This window comes from Protopterus annectens, chromosome 4.part1 (genome assembly GCF_019279795.1).
Source record: "Protopterus annectens isolate FY-2018-M chromosome 4.part1, PAN1.0, whole genome shotgun sequence".
Lineage (NCBI taxonomy): Eukaryota > Metazoa > Chordata > Ceratodontiformes > Protopteridae > Protopterus > Protopterus annectens.
Genome location: NC_056734.1, coordinates 633,093,429 through 633,119,264, shown reverse-complemented (window position 1 = coordinate 633,119,264; position 25,836 = coordinate 633,093,429). Strand labels below are relative to the sequence as shown.

At 35.7% G+C, this 25,836-nt stretch overlaps 1 protein-coding gene across 1 annotated transcript in view; it reads right to left on the bottom strand.

Moving 5' to 3' along the window:
* The window catches only part of LOC122801260 (tenascin-N-like), a 133,083-nt gene that overhangs the window by 94,778 nt on the left and 12,469 nt on the right, over positions 1-25,836 (bottom strand). The window contains exon 3 of the mRNA XM_044070811.1: positions 13,301-13,558. Within this exon, the coding sequence (XP_043926746.1) occupies positions 13,301-13,558 (258 nt within the window). The remainder of the gene's footprint in view (positions 1-13,300; positions 13,559-25,836) is intronic.

Below are 25,836 nucleotides of genomic sequence, written 5' to 3'. Positions count from 1 at the left end.
CGAATGAGCAGGGAGCACAGAAATGCCTGAGTTAGCTGAACAACTTGTAAGTTTATAAAAACTGCTGTTTCTCCTGGTGGAAAAATGTTAAGGATTACACATGAGCATGCAGCCTGCTATTTTTGAAACATTAACTGGCTTCCTTTACATGAAATGCTGTCCAATAATGCAGACATTTGCCTTTTTTCCATAGAGTGACAAGACTATACAATCTGAGGAAGCAGGATGACAGTGTGACGATCAGGTACTGCTTCTCCTAAATCATTTCTATATATAATTCTTTCTGATAATATATGGAGTTAGACTACTTTTTATTATGACACTTTATTTATAACGATATTCTCTTCTTCTAAATCATTGTGTGCAATGTAATCCTCTGTCATTAAAGTTAGTTTGTGTCACTGGTAGGAGAACAGCAAATGTTCTCTATCTCTATCCTTATATCTCAAGCAAAATGTTTGCATTGGTTATTTAAGGGAGATCTGAATTGTTTGGGGTTTATACAATTTAATTTTTCAATAATTTTCCACATCTCTAGTAATTTGAAAGTATCTTTCCTCCTAATACATTAATCATCAGGACACTTCAATCTTCATTAAAGTTTTACAGGTTTACTGGTTTCAGTCAGAGCTTTCATACTCTGAGTATGAACTTCAGGCCAACACATTTAATAATAAATATTACTTAAATCAGCTGTAGAGCAAAGTATTATGAAAAATCAGTCATTGTTATTATATGTGTTATGGTAATAAAGTTTAGAAACTTAAATTCCAAATGCATGGTAGTTTGCTACAGACTGACTGTGAAAGTATCTTTCCAACAGGGCTTCCTTTCAACATACAAGCCCCTGGGACGATCAAAGTAATATCAGTATGAGCCATTTTAAGAGGATCATAAGAAATAAGTTAATTTTAGTATTGACTAACTCCTCGTGGTATTACATTGCAAAGGCTCACTTTGTGAAACAGCATTTTTAGTTTTCTAGAGAGAATATGAAGCCTACAAATTGTTTTCATTTAAAATCTGGATGAAGGAGCATCCCTGTTGTCCAATAACACTGACTGCATAGTGCAAAAATAATGCTTCATTAATGATGAAATGAAATAAAAACTGAGGAAAATAATTCCTCACAGGAATTAGTCTTAAAAACAGGTGGTGAAATTCAAAGAAAGTTAAAACATTTAATCTGAAAAAAGTGTTTAGATGACTTGCGTCATGTATGTTAAAAACATATATATGGAGAAGCTGTCAGAGTTATTCAGAAATGCAGTTGTGTGAGGCAGGTGTTTTTAATACAAAAATGAAGTGTTACCAGCTGAATTAAAGCTTTAAAATTAACAAAACAAACACTTTGAATTCCACATCAATGAGAATATGTGTGGTATCAGAAGAATTGGTTTGTTTCTCCAAAGAAGTAAACATGCATCAGGTGTAATACTTTGACATGTTAAACAGGAGGCACAGTTTTAAAAAAAATGAATATAAAAATGTTACAGAAGGTGTACACAAAGGAAAATCTCTACTGAGGAAAAGATCTGAAGATGGTGAATTGAAGATAAAGAGTGCATGATGGAAGTATGAATCTCAGGCAGTATGCAAAGGATGAATATGAAAAACAAAAAAGCATCAAAAAAAGAGTGGCAAATACAGAAAATGTATAACTTTATTTGACAAGCATAAAAGTTATACAGCACTTTACACTTTGAGAGAAAGCTTGATGATATCACACGTGACAGACGAAAATTAGCTGCAGTCATGAGAAAAAGCACAATCTAATGCAAATTTTTAGTAAAATAATGAAAAAGGTATATACACATCCATATTACCATATGACTTTACATGGTTTATTAAAAATGCAAGGACCTGAAAATGTTCCTATATTGGGAGAAATAAGGCTCCTAAAATTTTCAAAATAGTACAGAAACATATTATATGTGAGTGGTACTGAGAAGGTATCATAGTGCTTCAGAGGTTTATGAAATGAGAACACATTATTCAATTTTATTTCACTGAAAAGCTGTCAAGGAAGAGAATAATCAGAATTGTAAAATGAGAGGTCCCTAATTTTCCCAATGATGTTAAATCTTTCTGCATGCCTCCTTTTTCTGCCATGGTTCAGGAACCTGGACAACCGTAGAATTTCTTGTGGGTCCAAGTAAGGAGGATGGTCTCACAGAGTACTTATAGGACTAAATGACATGCATTTTCATCTTTCAAAGCTGCAGGTTATTAAGGGTTCCAAAGAGGTAGAGATAGGGACAATTGGTAGATGGCTATAGGTTTACATTATTGCAGACCAGGAGTAGAAAGGCCAGACTATTCTTAGGACCTTTAGGTAGTATGCAAGGAGTCTCGTAAGATTTCAAAGTATGAATTTGTACAACTTCTGCATTGGTAGTAATAGTTTATAAGTTTGCCTTTACTGAATTGAAACAAGAGAAATGAAGTATGAACAGAAGTGGAAATAGTGGTTCAATGATTTCTTGTCTTCATGTAGTAATGCTAAACATTAAAACTAATATGATCAAGAGAACCATGCTTAAGAAAAACAACAACAAAAAGTGAATACTGCACTCATTTGTAGTAGGTCTAGAGGAGGAAACTGTTCAGGGCAATTATTCCTTAACCTGGAGAAAATGCTACACTGTGGGTAATTTTTTAATAAAAAGTAAAAAAAATATTTGGGGCTCTAAGATCATTTAAAGGTTCCCTAGATCATTTAATTGGTCTGCACAAGTAAAAAAACAAATGGCTGAGATATATCATTGCCTGAGGCAACTATAGACAGCCACTGTTCAATTTTCAAACTGTACTGCGTTTATGACACTGCCATTGGATTGTCATGACTACAAAATTAAAAACCTGAGGAAATGGTAGCCATTTATGACTAGGTGTCCACTTCAGATTGTCTTTCACAGTTATCCAAAATGTGCTGCTAAGAAACACAAAGTAAAACTACACAATGGATTCTTAAGAATATGAATTAGATTTAAAGGGACTGTCTACTAAAAATGTTCTAGTCTTATTCGAGAAAATAGAAATGTTATTTCAGCTATGTATGTACAAGGGATATTCTGTACAATAATTGAGAATGCCATCTGGACTTTTTCTGCAAAATTAATAGCATTTACTACAAAATTATTTACTACTGCCTTATACCAAGCTATTGCAAATGTGTAACAAATATATAAGCTTGATTACAAAACTATAAACACCAAAGTCTGTAACTTCACAAGAATACAGGTAATACAACCATTACAGCCTAAATGGAACATTCTTTCCAAAGTGATGATAAACAAATAAGAAAGTACACCCTTTTTATTAGTTGGCATAATAATTGTAAATGTGATTCTTAAAAATGCCTTTTTACTGTGCAAATCTAAATGAAGTAAGAGTATGCAGTAATGGGTCACACTGGAGATTACTGTTGTAAATCTTGATTCTTTAATGCTTTACTTGGGTTTTTCTTACTTCCCTTGCCTTTTGTCTGAGAGGTTTCCATAAAACATTATTTCATGTGCAATAAATTTCTGAATTAACTTTGTTTTGATATATTATACAAAAAACATATTAGCAAAAACATGCTGAGTCTTTATTAATACTCTTTTAACCATTAATCCATTACAGAGAAGTCTGCCATCTCTTTTTTCTTAAAAAATTGCAAACCTGTTCTTGTGACTATCTAAAAACCAATAAAAGGAAACTCAATTCAGATAAAATTGCTTCTGTTCTGAATTACTTTCTTTTTAAACAAATGTGAGGGGCTTTTATACCCAACTAATCTAATTATTCACTACCATAAATTTTAGGTGGATTGCTTCAGAAAGACCTTGAATATAAGTGTGAATTTAAATGAATTAATGAATTTGAAAGATTATATTAATAAACTTCCAGAAGTTTTGGCTGATTTTGGTTATTATGAATAAGTTTATGTCATTATCAATCAACATTTCGACCATATTGATAAAACTTTGTTAGATTTATTACATCAAGATCAGATTGACTCATTATTATTTTTTTTTTTTGAGAGTAGAACACCCCAAAGTAATAAAACTTTTTGTGATTCCAAAAATTCACAAAGAAATACCTTCTTTTAGGCCTATTATTGTGGCTGATTATAGTAAGATTGAAAGCATTTCTGTCTTCCTGAATTCTGTTTTTAATCCTTTAGTCCAAACTTCAAAACAATTTTGAAAGACTCTTAGGAGCTCTTGGATGTTTTACACTGGTAGAAATTTACTGTAAAAGAAAAATGCAGTTTCATTACACACTAGTGTAATTTAAAAAGTTGAGCTGATTCTCCCAGAAAATATTTAAATAAATTCACACAATTTAATAATAATACTGTCTATACACTTATTGAAATTGTGCTGATAATTTTTTCACCTTTAATAATAAATATTTTAGACAGAAAAGAAGCATAGCTATGGTAACATAATTTGCTAACCTTGTAATGAGCTGGTTTGAAATAGTTATAGTAAGTTTGCACAAGAATTTTATTAACGTATTTATTTAAAGTTTGTATTTTTGTTCATTAAAAGTTTTCAGATAATGTCTTCCACAGCTTTTTGTACTAATGTGCATTAAGGAGGATTTGCCTTTAAACATTTAATGATTTTGGTAACATGACTTGTCATCTGTTTTAAAAGGAAGCATAAGATAAATTTATTTTATTTTAAATCAGCTCTGAAGAAGTTCTAATAAAGAAGGAAAAAAAGCTCTTACCTATAACACGTCCTGAATGTATGTTATTTGCATTGAAGAGGGCAGAGTGCTTGCTGTTTCTGTGTTCTACAAAATGTTTTGGAGTTTTAATTTCACAACATATTTCTTTCCCTTTCATCTTTCACTGGTTATTGTCAGTAAGCACAAAATTATCACTTTATGAAGTCACTCCCCTTCAACTATTTAAATTTATTGGCCATACCACTGTATTCTATACAGCCAGAAAACTAACTGCCTACTCCCTTCCAGTCTGTTTCACTCTTTTCAAATTAGTGGCTCTTCCTTTAGATTACTAAAGCTTGAGTTACCCCCTCTTTCATATCTAACTTCTTAATGCACACTGTAACTCTTAGGAGAGTAATCCATTGTTTCCATCTTACTTTTTAAATCTGCAACATTTAGTCCAAGAGCACAAATTATTGGAGAGCACACATTCTGCCTCTCAACAGTCATCTTGAGGTTAGTGCTTCTGTTTTGCACTTGGTAAGAGAAGGAGCATAGGGACATTATTTCCTGCAGACTGCTAATCACTAGAAAGCCTGTTTCACAGACACCAGTTTAGAATTTGTGTTTATATTTTGCTCCTGGTGAAAGAAGGAGCAGAGGGCATTAATTCATGAATGTCTCTTATCGAGCAATGAGTGTCTGTGTCTGACCTTCCTTATTGGTCAGGTTGCTATTCAAGGCATCTACCAGAAAAAGGATACAACAAGCCTACAGACCCATGCATCATCTGGGACAAGACTGTTAATCACCATAAAGGCTGTTGCCTGCTTCTCATCTTGGGACTGGTGCTACTGTTTTGCTTCTGGAGAAATAAGAAGCAAAGATACATTGTATGCTAACAATGTGAATCTGTGGTGAGGTTAGCCATGGTTGTAGCTAGGCAGTAGACAATCAGGTAATTCCCCTTTTTTCATCATACTCAACAAAATAAATTCTTTCTTTTTAATAAGTACTGCTTGATTAACTGCAGTCTAACCTAACTTCAGAATATCTCCCTAAATACTTCTTCCATAAACCATCAGGGTCTGCTTTAGTAGTTTCTCCTCATGTGATTAGCAGTGCCCTGTATAGAAGCAGTCATGTTGAGTTGACATTTTTCATGCAAAAGCACCCCTGAAATTTCACCAGTACCTAGTTGCACACAGGGCAACTAGTTTTCAATGACAAGCACTGATACAGAGTTGTAAACCAAATACTGCAGACCTTACTTTATACTCTCACCACAACAATCTAATTAATAATTGGACCGGTTGCCATGGGTATGAACTTTCCCACTATCTCCATTACTGGCTTGGTGGATATGGACATCCAGAGACAGTCTAGAAATTACCTCATGTTTACTAGCAACCAGCGATTTCTAAAACAAATTGATAAGATGTGTGAGATGTATTTACAGAATGTCACTGGAGGCAAAGCTCTCACATAAAAGCATTCCTAATGTCAGTCAGGTTGTCAGTAGTACAAATGCTGCACCCATCACACATTACAAAAAAGACACATGGACCACCATATGCTGAGGCACTTAAATGTAGCCTTCCTAAACACCAGAGATCTCCTACACAAAGTACAGATAACAAATAACCTTAGGAGCCCCAAATAAACTCTTTCAAAACAACTCTAACATCAACACATATAACCACATCTCATAGAGCCTCTACTTCTAAGCTCATAAAGTAAACCACCACACAATCCAACATTCTGGTCATTGGAGACTCCAGTGTTAGAGATGTCACTCTCACCAGGCTGAATAAGGAGAAAGTCACAGCCAGTTCCTTATCAGAGGCCAGGATCTGTCAATTTACGCACACACACAGGTCATTGGACCATGAGTAGAAATATGACTTAGTTATAGTCCATGTGGGTGTAAATGACCTGAGACATATCATCATGTAGCTCTTGGAATGTGTGACTCAGGCTGGTATGTGCATATCATTGAGCAGCATTTTAACTTCTCCAAGGATTATGCCACAATATCAATAGAATATGACTGACTTTAGCAAGTGGCTTAGTTTTTGGTGTCATTCTAAGGGGATTCTATACCTGTCAGCATGGAAGGAAATTGTCAACAGACCATGCTGTTTTTCCAGGGATGGTTTGAACCTCTCCCTCTTTCAAATACTAGCTAAAACATCATCTTCTCCATAGTGCTTTTTTTAGGTAATGCCAAACTGAAAGCACTTCTGACATAGCAAATCAATCCCAGGAAAATCTAAAGTTGTTACTCCTCAATAATAGGAGTCTAAATAAGAAATTCCACTCCTTACAAGCTTTCCTTACCTTAGAGAATGCTAATGTCTGTGCAGTCACTGAGACATGGTTTAAAGCTGAGGAGAGCACACCAGCAGTGCAAGGCTATAACGCTTTCCACACATTCAGACTACCTACTAAACAGACAGGGACTAAAGGTGGAAGTGTCTCAATTTATATCAAAAATAAATATACCTCAATGCTGGTCAGACAGGACAATGCACTTGAGCATCTCCGTATTCAAATCACTACTGGCAAAATCCCATACCACTTCCTTGTAAGCTATAGGTCCCGTTCTGTGACTCAGGAAACCTATATCAAGTATTTAAGCTTACTGGAAACAGTCACCATCCAACCTAAGATCATAGTCATGGGTGACTTTAATTACCTCACTATTAATTGGGAATCATATACAACACCAAAAGTAAAGGCACAGAGATTCCTGGATTTTGTAAACACAAACGCATTGGAGCAGATTGTCAATACGCTGACCTTGGGAGCAAATGTACTTACTGTGGTTCTCACTATTATGGGAGACTGTTGTACACTGTCTAATGTAATGTCCTCTTTGTTAAGGTCAGACCATAAAATGGTCTCCTTTGAAGTAAAAATAAAACCCAGCACCCTAGCCAAGCCTGGAATGCTCAGGAAATACTCTAAGGCCAACTTCCTACTACTAAGTGAAAACCTAGCAAAATTTCAAGAACCCATAAACCATGAGAATACTGCTGCCTACATGGAAATTTTCACAGAAACCCTATACAAGCATGTTAATAGATGCATAAAAGTTAGTTCTGTACCCACTAGAAATAAGTACAGAACTAACTTAAAAATAAGCCATGTTTGTGGAATCACATCAATAGGCTCTGTAACAGAAGGAAGAAAACCATGGTAAAAATTAGGAGGTGTAGCCCCCAGAAGGATAAAAGTGCACTCAAACTAAACAAACAACTCGGGGGGGGGGGGGTAAAGTGTACCAAAGCTAAATTTAAGGCCAAGGACAACCACAAATCATTCTTTAGCTATGTCGTCAACCTCAAATTCATTTCTAACTTTACCCCTATCTCCCCCTCAACCTCCTCTCAGGAAATGCCATCAAATGTAACTCTCCCTTTTACCACTAGAGAAGAGGTCCTCATTGCTCTCTATATGAGAAAGAACATTGCATCAATGGACCCAGACTATATTCCAGAATGCCTTCTAAATAGCATGCAACATGACCTTTCAGCCCTTTGGAATTGCTATTAAACCATTGCCTCCAAGCAGGCTTTGTGCCTAATGAATGCAGAACAGTGACAGCCATTCCTCAGCATGAAGGTAGCCCTTCTACAGACTCTGGAAACTACAGATCCATAAGTCTTTCTAGTCTGATATGGAAAGCTATGGAAAGAGTTATTATGGAAATTATAATTAATGACATAGAATACCTCCAGACATGATTTCCAACTCAATTTGGTATTGTCAAGAGTAGGTCATGCCTAATCAACTTGGTGGACTTCTTTGAGAGGGTCACCAAAAGAATGGATGAGTCCAAAATGGTCCACACTGCCTACCTTGACCTGGCCAAGGCATTTGAAACACAATACCTCACTCAGGCATTGTTGAATAACTCAAGAGGTTAGGTATAAACCCTTATGTCATCCAATGGATAGCCAGCTGGCTCACAGACAGGACCCTGGAAGATAGAATTGTGTAGTCCACTTCTATAAAGAGGAAAGTCACAAGCAGAGTCCTCAGGGATTGTTTCTAGGACAGTTGTGTTTAGGCATTTGCTTCTCTGAAGTTAAGACCAAGGTCAACGTTCTCTGGATGACCAAATTTGCAGATGACTGCAAATTACGAGCAGTCATAGAATCCTCCACTGACACTAATGTTACAGAAAAGCATGACAGACAACAGATTTGTGTCAGAGCTATGGACTAAAACTAAATGCCGTGAAATGAAAAATATCATTTGGGAAGTCATCCACCCCTGGTAACTATCATATTGACAAAACACTCCTAACAGTAGACCCAGTAGTCAGGGACTTGGGGACACAAAGACAGCAATCTAGCCTTTCACCATTATGTATCTAGACCAGTGAGGAAATCATTCTATTTTGTGCAACTTATAAACAAAGGTATCACATCTAGATTCAAGGAGTTCATTGTTCCACTGTATTTGGCATTCATCACATCTATCACTGAGTACAGTTCCCCCTTTTGTATGTCCCTAACCAGGCACATCTAACAATTGGAACATCCACAGAAATTCCTAACTAAAAGAATAAAGGAATGAGTAACATGTCCTATGCAGACCATCTCAAAGCCCAATCCCTGTATTCTGTCTCATACAGGCTGTTGAAGGTAGATTTATACCTAGCATATAAGGCATTGTCAGATGCGCCTTGCTGGACCTCCTGCATATTTGCAAAACAAACAGCACCAGAATTACCCATTCTAAAGACTTAAACCTTGTCTATGATATAAATAGGACCTCTTGAAAAGACAGGTATGTATCCCAAAGACTACACTTTTCTGGAGCAAGCTCCCCATCCATGTGACTCAGAGTTCTTCCCTAACCCAATTCAGGTGTAACTTGGACAGTTAGATGGGGGAACAGGAAAAACAGGCAGTCTGTAAATGGTTCATCTCCCAAGCTCCAGCTTACACTTATCAACAGAACCCAAACTTTTCAGAAATTTGGAATGTGTACATACACATGCACTTTTTGGCATTTAGTTTCAGTCCGTGGTTTTGGTACCAGTTATTTATTTGGGGCAAGCCTTCTTGCAGCATGGCAAAGCCATTTGAGGATTGAATGACAGCCATCTGCAACCCTAGTCAGCCAGAGCACTTTGGAATTTGCTTTTACTTCATAAAAGTAGATGCCAAACACAAAAGGTCCCAGCACAGAAGCCTGGTGGACTCCACTAGTGACTGGTCTTTTTGTGGAGGTAGCTTCCCCTATTTTGATTTCCTCTGGCCTATCTGTGAGCCACTTGGCAAACCAGTGGGTGACAAAAGGATGTATTCACTATTTATTTAGGTTTTCTACTATGCCTGAGTGGGGAATTGTGTTAAAAACTTTGGCCAGGTCGAGGAATGAGGTGTGTACCATTTTGCCTTTATTCATTGCTTTACTGACCTTTTCAAAAAGAAATCTACCTGGCTGAGTAAGCATAAATTGCCCTTGATGATTTCAACATTTTAACCCAAGAAATCTGGACAAAGCCAAAAATAATAGGGGGAGGGGGCAAAGGCACAAAAATAGGGACATATTTTAAACATTGCTTTTATAAAGTTAGAACATTGATAGAATAAATGTGCCTGAATTAGCATGCATTGTCTGAAGGATATGAAGTCCAAAACTCAACTGTATGTCAACATTTTTGGGACTTCCATCCTCAGTGATTTGCCAGAAAACCAGCAATTTTATGGGGAATACAGTAAAAATATCAGACAAAAATGGACATTCTGCAAAAATCTGGATAGTTGAGAGGTATGAGATATATCAGCTGTTCTGTCAATATTTAAAAAAAATCTTGCAGGAAGAAAAATACCATCAAAAATTGCAGGACATGCAATTTGTAAACAACTAGATTATATAGTGACATCACTTGTCGCTGTAAAATCACAGCTATTCTAAACTCCATTACTAGTGTAGTAAGTCCAGAGAAATGGGGGAAAAACATTGTTGTCAGTGTACAGTGTTACCCATAAATACATCTTGCCTTACTGCCTGTAAAAGAAAGACTATCCTTGATGTTCAGGAGCCCTTGCTCTCATTAACATCATTGGTAACCACCTGGATTAGCATCTCTACACAAATTGATCTTTAGTGGTTCTTTCATGTTGTACCAAGACTTGACTGCTGTTATCCACAGCAATCCCTTTGCCAGTACCTATCACTGTTTCAAGACAGAGAAAACAAATGGGTCATTTATGTGTAGCACCAATTGTTCTGTACTTAAAAAAAAAAAAAAAATTCCTACAAGAGAAAAGATACTCTGAAAGATCAGATGGCTTTTCTCTTGTTAACATTTAGGGTATGCACTGAGATTGGCTGCTTTAGAAAACTGATCAACACTGCTACTTTCTCCTAATAAAAAAGGATTTCCTGCTGCCCTCCTACCTTTGAACTGTCTATGCAGATCTGCTGCTCCTTCTCCTAAATTATTCATCCTGCAGTTCACAATCACATGTAACCCCCCCACCACTGAAACAATAAACAAAAAAATGCACTTGAAGTCTATGGGCAATGTTTACTGTTACTATTGCCCACAGATATCTACTTTATTTCTGTAAATAGTTCATAAAAATAATAGAGAAAAATTACTAATTTTCACCCATTAATAAATAGGCTAAACCAGTTATGGGGCTGCTAAGGTTATCATAATGATTCCCAGTAGCGCAAATGCCAGCTACCTACAATTGTTACATTATTGATATAAAAAAGTCTCAGACTAAAGTCAGTAAGAAGTAAAATAATTACATTTCAATTTACATCAAGAAAAAAAAAAACAGGAATGGGATAAGGTATACAAAGAAAAGAGATATGTGGATCAAAGCAGACAGGGGCATCACAAAATGAGAGTACATTAAAACAGTGGGTTGCAACATTTACTTTTCAGTCTGAGGTAAGAAACTCAAATTAGAATTCCTATAGTGCTCCTTTAATATGTTTAATAGGTTCATGTGAACCTATGAACCTATAATCTCTATAATTGTAATTAAGTTGTAATAGATCATGGGACTGAATTGATGGGCATGCAATAAACAGAAGACTGAACAAATCATATCAGAAAACAGTCCTACAGAAAGTACTACACCTAGCATTTATGTAAACGAGTAATTAGATTAGATGGGTATAAAAGCAGTTGACATTTATTTTAAAAGAAAGTAATTTATAGATAGAACAGGTTTGGTTGAAATTAATTTTTTACTAGTTTTTGGACATTAATCAGAACAGTTCTGTAACTTTTTAAGAAAAAAAGAGAGGACAGATTTCCCAGTAATGTAGCACTTGATTACAAAGCAAAATTTTCAGAATATTTTCTGCTGATAAGTTTTTTATTATATATGAATGGAAAATTATCCCAGAAATTTATAACACATTAAATTAAAACGTTTATGGAAACCTCTCAAACTATAGGTGGGAAAAGTAACAAAAACCCAAATAAAGTGTTAAAGCATTAAGATTTGCAACAGCAATATACAGTGTGACCCATTACTGTATACTCTTACATTAGTTGGATTTGTACAGTAATACAGTTGCTTCACTGTCTTACATTTTGAAACAAACCTTGTTATATACTTAAATAATTTTAGCTGATATTTTTTGGGCTGATTGCATCAACCAGATGTTGTGGAGAAAACTTTTTTGTAGATCTGGTAATAGGACCCTGGATCAATATATCACATGGAATATTTCTTAAAAAAAACAATATAGAAATCGATAAAAGAAATAGTTGAACCAAATTAAAGGAACTGTACTGCCTATGTGGCAAATATGTTATACATTTATGGCAAACTAAGCTTTTTTCTCAGGAATTGTGATCATTAAGATGGGTTTCAAATGCAAGTCAGTTGGCATTTTATTCCAGCTAGTCTTTTTGAAAGTTCCTCTTTTATGATCTATGTGTAAATCAAAAGGCTCCCTATTACACTGTTGCAGACGCAGATTGTCGAATGCATCTTTGTCGAACTGAAAAGCGCATAAAGGCAAAATAGCAAAATGGCTTTTCAGCAAATTCTTTCCCTGGGAAAGAATTTGTTTGGCCGCTTTCGCTACTTTGCCTTTTTGGCACTGTAGTGTGATCTTGGAGTTGGTATATTTAAGTAGGGTGGTGTGGGGGGCTTATGTAATATTTTACAGTTTTTCTTTTTTTGGAATAATGATTTTTTTCCCTTGGGAAAAAAAAAATCACTGTTCTAAGGTTTCGATGTTGTAAGCTTTTGCTTACATGGGGTCGATTATGTATCATTCGCTCTTCTGAGCATGCAATATCATAATATAGACCCAATCAAAATATTTATTTGAAACAAAATGGCAAGATATATGAAAAGGAAATAAGATGCCCACTTTTGCTTATTAGAAATGGATAGTGAATTATAAGCTTGTCTGATACTACAGCAAACAAGCAGACAAAGGTTTGAATGGTCATGCTTCCTCTCACTGATTGTAAAACATGGGTTTTTAAGTCGCAAAACATACTTAATTCTTTTTGCGTTAAGGAATTTGATTGTTTTAATATGTAGTCTAATAGTGTAACATGGAACTGCACTTATCTTGCATATTGGTACCTTAGATAAAGTTTTTAAAATATTATTCATGCACTTACTTGTAAATATGGATATTCCTGCAGACTTTCCCTGTGTTATATTATCAGATGCTACCGCAATCACTTTAAAAGTATAGTTACTTCCTGGAGTAAGGTTGGTCATAGTTGCAGATTCAGTAAATACTGTTTGATCCATTGATGGCAGTCCTTCAATTTGTACTTTGTAAGAGTAAGCATCGCCAATTGGATGGTTCCATGTTAGTAAGACAGACGTTGTATTAATAGTATCAGCCATGAGGTTTTGCACCTCATCTGGTTCTGAAAACAAAGAAAAACAGTCATAATTTACCCATTCAACACTAATAGCATACTGCAACATTAAATGCCAGACTACTGGTATTTTAAGGCACAGTAGTGTGAATCCAAAACTCATAAGCATTAAGTGCGATGATCTTTAAATTATAGCAAAATATAAAACTCACTCTTAGACACAAAATAATGTTTTTTGCTGCTTAAGTCTCCCTGCAGTGTGGAGAAGTACATTCACAATCCAACAGGGTATAATCTCAGATCAAAGAATTTTAAGCTTTGCATAAATTTCTCTCTAAGTGTAATTAAGTTCTAATACATCTGAGGAATGCTCTTATGGTCATGGAATAAGCAATAGGTTGCATACAATAAATGTTAATTTAAAGTAGCAAGCAATTTAAAAAAGTCACAAAGTGAAAAAATATTTCCATTATGTCCATGTAGCTAAGGAAGACTTTGTACAAATCATATCAGAAAACAGCCCTACAGAAAACACAATATCTGACATTTATGTAAATGAGTGATTAGTTTACTATAAATGCTCATTATTTTTCTTTGAAAACAAAAGTAATTCATGTCTGAAGCAGGTTTCCTTGAAATGAGTTTTCTTTTAACAGCTTTTAGAGTCAGAAGAACACTATTGGACATTTTAACAAAAAAGAGATGACAGATTTCTCAGGAATACAATGCTGAATTACAGAGCATTACTAAGTGGCACAGAAGATTTTCTGCTAATTTTTATATGATATATCTAAGCAAAAGTTATCTCAGAAAATTATTACACATTAAGGAAAATCATTTGTGATAACCTCTCAAAATTTAGGCGAGGAGAGTAAGAATAAGTAAAGCATTAAACACCAAGATTTGGAACATTAATGTCCAATGTGTGTGTATACTCTTGTATCATTTGGATTTATCCACACTAAAACGTTTTAATTATTGTTAATATGCAAACTAATATAAAAGGTTCATTGTCTTAAAATGTCCCTACTGGTATGGAATCATTGCCTAATTTAGACTCTAAAATGGTGCTATTTTTTCAGTTTTATCAATACATCCCACTAGAGCCAGTTCAAACTCTAGGTGCCCTGGGGAGATGCCTAAGGCCTGTGTTGGCTGGGGGCATTGTTGACTTGGGGGACTAATAAATGAAATCATCCATAATTAAAGCAAGCTAGGAGATTTCTGTAAATACCTTATGGGAAACTTTCTTAAGAAACATAGATAGGCTTTAGGACCTCATATGAGACTTTCTGAAGAAACACAGTAGGCTTTAAGACCTCTCAGGAGACATCTGCTAAGAACAGTAAGCCTTAGAAACTTCAGTGTTAGGACAAACATCCTAACCTAAACTGCTAGAGATTTGGTATGTATGCAGCCAGCAAGATTTGGTAGGGAACAAACAGAGAACCAAAATCCATGGGAGATTTGGCATGGAAAATGTATGCAGTTATCATGATTAGATATGGATTAGAGCAGAAAAAAACATGGGAGATTTGGTATTGAGCATGTATGCAGTGAACATGATTAAGTATGGATTAGAGCAGAAAAAAAACACGGGAGATTTGGAATGGAGTATGTATGTAGTCAACAAGACTTTGTATGTAACAGAGCAGAAATGGAAGCTCAGTACAGTGAACACAGCAACAGCAATTCATGTGTGTGCATCTGTTAAGACAAATAAATGTAAACTGTGGTACAGCAACAGAATTAGAGATTTAGGTGTGTGTGGAGCAGAAATTCATGTCAACTCATTTGGTACAGTGAGTACAGCAACTGCAATTTTTGTGTGTGTATCTAACACAGATGTTAGGCCAAACAAATGTCAAATGTGGTGCAGCAGAGATCTAATTGTGTATGTATGTGTTTTATGCCCCATTCAGGAGGTTTGTCTAGTTGAGTGAATTTGCTCAGAGTCAAATCTTGAGCCTTGATTATTGGCAAGCAAGTGTCTTAGAACTCCACAGCAACTGCCAGGTCTTTTTTAATTTTTTTTTTCTTTGTGCTTGTAAATCACTGAGAATTACAATCTGTCAGTGTCAGTCATAGAGTTTTAGTTGTGTTGTCCAGTGTCAGTGGTGCAACAGGTAGCATATTTGACTTTGGTGCAGAAGACTGTGGGCTCTCTTCCCTCACTAGGTAGATTGATTGCTAATACTACTGTACAGCATAAGTTAGGGGGTGCTGCACTTGTGATTGTGATCTCCTTTGGATGAGATGCCTATTATCTATGGAACTGTTGCCAGTTTGCCAGCCATTCCCTATTGAGTATCATCAGCACACCATTTATTTTTTAAATGTAACATATAGACAGTTTACTCTTCAAGGGCAGTAAGCACTAAATTTGCAGATGAAGCACTGAAATGCAAAATTGTTTGCCAGCAGAAACCTTTTCATTAGTCACAGATCTTTTTAATATGGAATTATTCAGATGACATTCACTTCTGCAGAAATTATGTATATTGATTGTTATTGCTAGATTATAATGACAGCACTTTGGTGGCCTTTTATAACAGAAATATTCTGAAATGGATAGCCTTGTCATTATTGGTTCATATATTTTGTTTAACTGCTTACTGGAAAAATATTCAAAACTGCAAATTTAAAACTCAGTCTATCAAGTGGTGCTATATTAAACAATGAATATAATTTAATAAAATCAGAAAGGTGAATCAAAGAACACATGCATTTATTCGTGGTCCTAAAAATTAGAGCAGGGGGCCTATGGCTTGAAATCTGCCCAAAGGTACACTTAATCCATCACTGGCCAGAAACATTTTCTTTGAATGTGGGTTCCAGTGCAGTTTCAATGAATGTGACTTTCAAGGGCAGAGAAGGTTACTGTTGCTCATACTAAGTCCATTTTCATTGTGCGACTAAGTTCATAGGTATGTAGATGTATACTAGGCTAGCGACCATTAGGGCCCTTAAAAGCCTGGCCATGCAACCCAAGTGTGACTCACAAATTTGATTTATATTTGATTTATAAGGGGTTATTTACTGATTGCCTCTGTGCAACAGAGCCATAGGAGCCAGAACAGGGGTGAATTTCTAATTACCCATCCATTGGTCTAAGTTGTTCTTAAATAGGGATATGGAGGAACTCTCTTCACATGGATGGGGAGCCTGTTCCAGAGAATGTGAATTCTATGAGCAACATATCTGCCTGCATTAATGGACAAAAGCTTGGCTAGGGTTTTCTTGTAGTTTTTTTCTATTTGGATTGACTGTGTCTTGTTTACGTTTTTATTTAGTTGTTAGATGGGATATTTTGCAGACACCTTAATGGTTAAGGACATCAGCTGGTACAAAAACCCTGTGTTTTCAAAGGTTAGCTAAACACTCCAGCTAGTGAAGTTTGGCTTTATTGGCCTAAATTTGTCCATTAATAGAGTTAAAAAGAAATAATTCATTGGCATTCAGAACTGCCATATAGCTGAAACACCTGGTGTCCTTAAGGACTCATTTGTGCATTACCCATAATCCTCTTTTATAAGAGGTTTTAAGGAATCACACAGCGAAAGATGCAGCTTGGATAGATTTTTCTTGCATTTTTTGTCTAATTGGATTGTCTGTGTATCCTGTTTACTCTTTAGTTAGTTGTTTAGATGGGATATTTTGCAGATACCTTAATGGTTAAGGGCATCATCTGGATACAACAACCCATTATTTCTAAAGGTTAGCCAAGTAGTCCAATTATCCCGTGCTGATGATATTTTAAGAAAACTGAAATATGCATGTCCACAGCTAGTGGGCTTTTGCTTTAGTGGTCTGAATTTGTCCATTAATAGGAATTCTGATTGAGTTGGTGTGATGATATAGTGGTGAAAAGGAGGAGAGAAAGATTATTGGCTTATGGTTGCAGATATGTTCGAGGTACATAGGCAGGGAGTTCCCCATTCTGTTGATGTAAGAAGAGCATGAGGAATCACCAGCTAAACTGTTTGACTTAGAGGCTTGCTGAAGATCCGGGGCTGTAAAGCATAGTAGCCTGTTTGGGGAACAGAGTTGTAAACTATTAATGCTGACCACTGGTTAGGCTTAGTGAGGAGTTTATTGGTGAGTAGGAACTTGGAAATATGTATGCAGTGTGGTAATTGTAGCCATGTAAGTTGTTTGAAGACCAGGCAGTGGTGGGACTTATTAGGCATTTTAGTGTAAATTTTAATGATTTTTCTGTAACCTTGCTACAGACTAAGGGACGGTGTGGCTTGTAAGTTGACCAGTATTAGGGTTGTGTGTAGAAAAGTTGGAGTAGGAAGGAAAGGGCTAAATATTTTCTTGCTGTTAAAATAAGATAAGGGTTTAACCTACACAGTGCTCCAAGTTTTGATGTGTTTTTTTTTTTTTGATTACCTTTCTGATATGGATATCAAATTTCAGGTTTTCATTGACAGTGACCTTATAACTTTGCTTGGGATACCAGTTGAATCTGGGTGGGATTTAAGGAAGTTATAGTAAATAGAGGCTTTACCTCTGTGTAATGTTTACAGGTGAATAAGACTAGCTTTGCATTTTTGGGATTTCGGAACAACTGTGAGTTGGAACGCAATGTTTTTGGTAAAAGACAGAATCATGAGAAATCTGTTGTAGTTTGTCTAGGATAATGGATCACCAAAGAAGGGTAGAGTCATCAACATACTCCATGATGGAGGCATGTTTGCTGGCCTTATGCAGATCATTTATAAATAATTTGAAGAGAACAGGGTCAAGGATAGAACCTTGTGTGACTCTTACTGATACAAGCAGGAAGAAGGAGTAAACGTTTATCCATTTGACAGACTGAGATCACTTGGTGAGATAGCTTTTGAATCACGAGAAGGCAGGGATGTCAAGGCCAAGGGTGGAAAGTTGTTGAATAAGTAGAGTATGGGATACTGTATAAAATGGTTTTGAGAGGTCAAGGCAAACTGTAGATATTGATTGACCCTTGCTTATTATGATTTATTAAGGATGTGAAGTGAAGGAACTCTGTGGTGGTACTGTGGCCTGACTGAAATCCATGCTGTGTTGGAGCTTGATGATTGTGATCTAGAATGAACTTAAGAAGCTGTTATTGCTAGAAGTTTAGACAGAGGTGATAGGATGGTGATTGGTCTGTAGCTAGAGAGATTAGTAGAATTGCCACCTTTGAAGTGTTAGTATATAAGATTTCTTCTGTAAGGTGGAAATGTAGCTTTCTTTTATGGAGTGAGTTACCAGTGTGGAGACTGGAAATCTGCTACAATTTTTAGGTATATGGTGAGATTACTGGGGCAGATGTGGTGCGTCTTAGTTGTGAGAGTAGTTTTTTAATAGTGGGGGTGGACACTGCACTAAAAGAAAAGAGTGTAGAGGGGGGTGTTGTGGTTTAGTTGTGGCAGGAATGGAGTTTTGCACAAGAGAGCTCAATGCCTGTATGACATGCTGATTAAATTTAGTGGCTATGCATTTTGTATTACTGTTAAGAGAAGGAAAAGGTTGGCTGGTATGACCTGGGTGCAGGAGTTGGTTAATGGAATGTCAGTACATTTTGGGGTTCTTTACAGTAGAGTCTGGGTAATTTGTATAATAAGCTTTCTTATCTTGTTTGATTTTTCATTTAGTTCGATTTCTAAGCTGGTTCAATTTAAGTAAGTATGAGTTACACTTAAAACTTTTCCATTATGTCCAGTTTTCACCACTTTCTTTCATTAGTTGCTTTGTTTGCCTGGATAACCACAGGGTTTGGATTGATTTGATTCTTTTAGTTCTAATAAGGAAGGTATTGTTGTATAGGGTTATTGCTTCATAGATGAAATGTAAATAGTTGTTTCCAGTTAAAGTCTTCTAAGTTTGTAAAGCCATGTGAAGATTTGTGAAGCCATACCAGCTGTAAAAGACTGTAAAAAAGGCCACAACAGCAAAAAGTCCCAAGATGCACTGCCATTATTTATAAAAGGAATGATTCATTCAGTAAGGGCATTATATAATAACTTTATTTAACTCATGTTTGAGTGGGTAATGTTGGTTTACCATTAACCATAATTTGTCTTGCCAACAAAATCAGATCTTGACAGCCATGAATAAATCCTGCATTACTTCTACCCATTTGCTGATTGTTGCTGTACCTGTTCATGTGGTTTCCATTCAAATTGATTAATGTAACCTATGGCTTTATAACTCAGGAGATGACAATCATTAACAGGTACAGCTGTCAGCAGGTATTCCTTATAACAACACATTTTAATGGCTTTGCAAAGTCTGCAACAGTTATCTGACCAGTAGTGAATCATCCTCAAAGTTCCTATATAATTATATATAGTCCTACATGGGGCAGCCGCGGTGGTGCAGCGGTTAGCATTGCCACCACACAGCAAAAGGTTTTCTGGTTCAATCCTCAGCTGGGGTACCTTCTGTACGGAGTCTGCATGTCCTCCCTGTAGTCGCCTGGGTTTCCTCTGGGTGCTCTGGTTTCCTCCCACATCCCAAAGACATGCTGTAGGTGGATTGGACACTCTAAATTAGCCCTAGGCATGAGTGCGTGCATATGTGTTCTTTCTGTGGAAGGTTAGGTGCTGGGCTGGCAGGTGCTGGGCTGTCAACTCGAGACAGTAAAACTCCACTGCCCGTCATGAGCAGACAGGTGATCTGCTGTGCTGACCCCTAACCGGGAAAAGCTGAAAGAAGAAAATAGTCCTACATGATCTGGTCCTACATGATCTTAAAATAACTCATGGTTTCTTTGCAGTCCAAAAGACTATCATATTCTGACTCTTTGTAGTTACTGGAGGTTCCATGGATGAGGCTGCATTTCTGATTTCTTATAATTCCCTTGCCATGCTTTGCATATTTGAAAAATTCTATCCCAGTGGTTTGAGAGTATCCCACAATAACCAATTTCATGGGGTAACTCAAAACTCACTTGTTTAGTTTGGCTTTTGATCTTACTTAATATTGTTTTAGCCTGGTTGATCTAATTTTGCTGCGCAGCATTGCAAGCTTGCATGCATTTTAAGTTTTTTATTTTGATTGTAATGTGCTTAACAAATAGGCCTGCTAATGAATGTGAACAAATGATTGGACTGCACATGAAGTTAATCATGATATGGCTAGGTAATAGGGTGAGATGGACAGCTTCTGTCCATTCCAAATTAAGATTACAAGTCAGCATTAATAAAGATGGTATAAGTGTAGGAGAAGATGCAATTTTTTGAGTAGTAGGAGCCCTGTTGCTGTGGTGAAATAGCATGGAATGCAAGGAACAAACCAGCAAAGATAAAGATCGGAGACAGTTAATTGCAGTTATTTTATTTTATTTTTTGTGGCACTGATAAAGATGCTGTATGAAGGTTCTTTAGAAGTAGAGATTTTAAAACAGAACTAATTGCACTGTACTTAGATCAAGTATTAGAGGGCTTAGTGTTGAACATTCAATGCATTTTAAAATATTCTATGGAGTTTCTGCCAAAAAGTGAATTGATTCTTGTTGTTAAAGATTATTTATTGGTCACATCATACACTTTCAATATATATATAACTTTCTAACAGGCAACAAAAGTTTGAAATGGTTCTGTGGTTACATAACACAGTTAAATAATGTTTTTAAATGACAAAATGAATATGTGATGTAATTGTTTTGGGAGGACAGCTTGCATCATTTTTTATGCTTGATAACAAAGTATTCTAACAGGTAAAAGGAGTATAGTTGGGAGCTGCTGTAGCCACTTAATATGCTAACAGTGTGCTTGTGTAATGTGAAAAATATTTTTTTTCAGAATTGAAACAATTTATTTAAAGTTTTACGTCATTTTATTAATGGCACTTATTGTTTGGACTTCTACAGCCAATGAGTTCCATATGCTTTTTAAATATGTCAATCAGACCACTGATTTTTTAAAAACTGTTACAAAGAATCTGACCTATGACAACTGAGGCATTGAAAGAGAGTTGGATGAGTTGCACAGTATGTTTATAGAAAAGTATTATGCCACTGATAATACTGTTAGAGCATTTAATGATGCAAGAGTATACAGGATAACAAAATGTACTCCGATTTTAGCATACACTGGTGATTTAAACATGAAGAGTAAACAAGTTATTAATTGGAAATGTGCTATGACCCTTTCTTGCAATGTGTGTCCTAATGGTATCAAATACATACTATTTATGAAATGGCCTATTTTAATAGACACTAATGATTGTTTCAAGTTTTAGGAAATCATCCTGTCTTTGTCAATAGACAGCCTAATAATTTAAAAATCTTGATTGAATATTATCCCAGTACTGGAAATGTTCAACTTGCAGAACCAAAATACATGTTTACATGCTGGTTTCATAGTTATTGTAGCGTTTCTCCCCGGGCCTTCGCTGAAAACAGGATCTGTGGAACCTAGTCGGACTTTCCCGGTCAACAAATGTTAAATAAATAAAAAAATAAAAATAAAAATATTTACACATATGTGGTTCTTGAAAATTATGAAATGATCATATGATGTGATCATTTTTGCATCTTTTATCAAATGGTTTTTGATTACCTAGCTTTACACTTGCTCTGTTTTATGTAGGAAGGACAGAAAGAAAACTGAACAAAATAGTTTTCCCTTTTAATGTCCTTCCAAACATTAATGACATGAAATGGGGTACGTACCCTTCAGTCCCCCACAAAGTTAACAAAATCAACAAAAGTCCAATCTTTTTCAGCTATTTTTTCTTGTAAAACTATATGTCACAAATGTGATTGCTGCTTTATAGTCTCACATTTATTCACATTTTAATGTTGCTGATCTTCTTTCTGTTTCTAATAGAAGTGGAGATTTTAAATCACTTTTACAGAAAAAAAATAATTTGCCAACTGTATCTTGATGTACTTGTTTTTCCTAAGCTGAATAGTATTTTTGCCTGATAGTCCAACAAAGGAAATTATGCCAAGTGTTGTTAATTGTCATTGGTTGGCTGAGAGTCATGGTGGTACAGTGGTAGCATTGTTGCCTCACAGCAAGAGGTGCTTCTGTTCGATTCTCAGCTGTAGTGCCTTCTGTGTGGAGTCTGCATGTCCTCCCCGCAGTCGAGTGGCCTCCGAAAGACATGTGTGAATGGGCATGCCTTCGCCGAAGGTTGGGCATTGAGCTGGCAACTCAGCACCATAAAAAAATGACAATCATTAGTGGAACGGAGTTCCGCTGTGGCGACCCCTAACCGGGAAAAGTCGAAAAGACAAACAAAGTTGTTAATTGTCATTGGTTAATAGTGATATGTTCTTCCATATGAATTCATTTGTAAATTCATTACACAGTGTTCAAATGAAGCTTATTTATTTTAGATAAAAGCTTTTAACCTTTGTACATTAATGCATTTTATTTTTTTAATTTCTCGAGTTCATTTTTTTTTAAAACTGATTATATGTGCTGTGTAGAGGTAGAGGTCATGAATGTTAGGGAGAGGAGACTTCCCTTATACAGAATGAGCTACAATCACAATTCAGATATCCAATAGTTAATTAACTTCATTCTGTTTGAGATAAACTGATGACAGACTTAAGTCTTTCTAACTGTGAAAAATAGAACTCAAGAATAACCAAATACATGTAAGTACAAAGGTATGGTCCCTACTAAGAGGTTAACTCACCAACAATTATTTAAGAAAACAACACACTGAAACTTGAATTCTAAAAAATACAGCTGGACTAAAAAATGGGTTTATAACAATGAGAAAAATACAATTAAATAAGTATAACAAAGACTTTACAGCAATGACTGATGTATATTTAAATGGTAATGTAACCTAACAAATATCTAAAATTCACCAGTACAGCAAAAGAAAGACAAGATTAACATCTGCACATTAACTGGTAGCTGCAAAAGACCACAGCGATCCACAGATTTGATGGGAATTTTAAAAACCAACACCTATGGCGGAATACCCATATAGATACATTGTACAACAAGAGAAAGAAATTGCTTAATGCTAATAAGAGGCCTCATTCTGCCAACCTTAAAGGCAGAATTAAGCAATCCAATAAAGATCATAAATGAACCATTAGGAAGCTTTAAGATGAGCCACTAAAACTAAGCATAAGTACAAATCTTTCTTTAATTATGTCAAGAGATTAAGAACTAACACTCAACAGTGTTCCCAGCTAGTCTACAGTAGTACTGCACACTCTGACACCCAAAATAAGTAATATCCTCACTGAAAAATTTAGTGCACATTTTGCTTCACCCACAGTGATAGCTATTCCTCATTCCACAGTCTCATACACACCATCTATTTATTCTGGAACAAATTCTCTACATCCACTAAAAAACTAAGAACACCCCATCTATGTGTCCTGATAATATTCCAGGTTGCTTGGTTATCAGTGTCAAACATGGCGTATATAAACTCATACTTAACCCATTTAATCAAAGCCTTTCCATTGGTTACAAGCCTGCTGCCAGAAAAGCAGCCATTATAATGCTGTTAGTTAATGGTGGCCCAACCACAAACCCTGGTAGCTACAGATCTATTACTAGCTGCTTGCTAGCTTCATATATAAAGCTATGGAGCTTATTATCTCAGATATCATTAGTCTGGACATTTAAAGTTTATTCACCCTGGGCTCATCAATTTGGCTTTATCCAAGGAAGGTCTCACCTCTTTTTAAAAAGTAATCAAAGCAGAGCATAGTGGTTATGCAGCATTCACAGCATATCAGAATCAACCACTTCTGAATGCAAAGACAGTAATAGTTGTATATCATAGAACTCACTGTAGAGCTTTCTCTTATTTGACATCTGTTTCTCAGACCTTCAGGCCAACACAGCCGGCCTATGCTTATCTAAGTTTGCAGACAGCTATAAATTGGGCATGGTTATTTAATCTTCCACTGACTCACAATTGTTCCAACATGGGTTAGACCATGTTAATTATTGGTGCAGGGGCAATGGTCTCAAATGAAATGTGACAAATGTAACATGGTTCATTCTGGTAAGCAAAACATTTTCACATATATCATATATGTTGTATACTGTTCTAAGATAACTAGGCACTCTAGTTGATAATTCTTGATTATTTGACCATTATGCCTTTGCAGTAGCTCAAATAACTTTCTATCTGGCTCATCTAATTTCCAAAAGTATCTCCACTAGATCCAAAGAATTCTTAATTACCCTTTACGATTATCTCATTTCATCTTTTCTGACCTATTATCGAGTATAATGGACATTTTATATTCGTTTGTCTAAACACATCACTCAACTTGAGAGAAGGCAGAAATGCATAACTAAAAATCAGTGGCCTCAAAAACCTTAGTTTTCAGGAGAGACTGGTAGCCCTTTCGCTGTACTTATTCAATTATAGACTCCTTCATGGAAATCTGTGTCAGACATTTGAGCCTTAAATGACCCAACCTTCATTGTGTTCCTGTTCTTTTACAGAACAAATGGTACCTCAAATATCCAACAAGATCATACTAAGAAATAAAACAGAAATAACTACAAGGCTATGTTAAGCACAAAACAAGCCAATAATCATTAGTTATAGTAAAGATACATATCCATTTAAAACAACTAAATATTCATCAACAGATAACACACATTGGTGTAATAGATGCATACTAAATTCATTCATTTGTCTCTCACTTCTGGAGTCATCTTCTGATATATGCCAAGCAGAGTAACACCCTTGTCACCTTCAAGGTAAATCAAGATAATCGGATGGGCAATCTTAAATTTATTTATGGTGTACCTTGTCTTGCCTCCTTAAGGCTGGAGGATACTTCTGAAAAGTTTTTTTGTTTGTGATGGTCTGCAGACTGATTGCTTAGTACCTACCTATGATCCTATAAACCTATGTAAAAAACAAACTGAAACAAACTGAGATTGTTTGAAATGTATTTAAGATTAAAGAAAGGAAAGTTGAGAGCTGTTTGTCTTAAATGAAATTAAATTAATCTGAAACACAATAACCAACTGTATTTAGTATGGACTTTATAATTTTTTCAGTGCCAAATAAATTTGCTGACATACATGCAAAAATACAAATGTATAAAAATCTAAGTGAAGAAATCAATTATACTTAATATACCTCCATTTGTGCCACTAAAGCAGATAAAATGTTGCTGGAAATTGATCAGTTGATTCAGATATCCAAATAAAAAAGAAATTAAAATGACAGATCTTCACCATCCTTAAAATACAAAATTCAGAATTGGTATGCACAATGGCATCACAGAAATAATACATATGTATGTATGATTCATCAGAAGTTTGTGAAAATATATGTTTCATAAGCCATTTAAAGCAAGCACTTTATTCATTATTCATAATTAATGGAATCACAGGATGTAG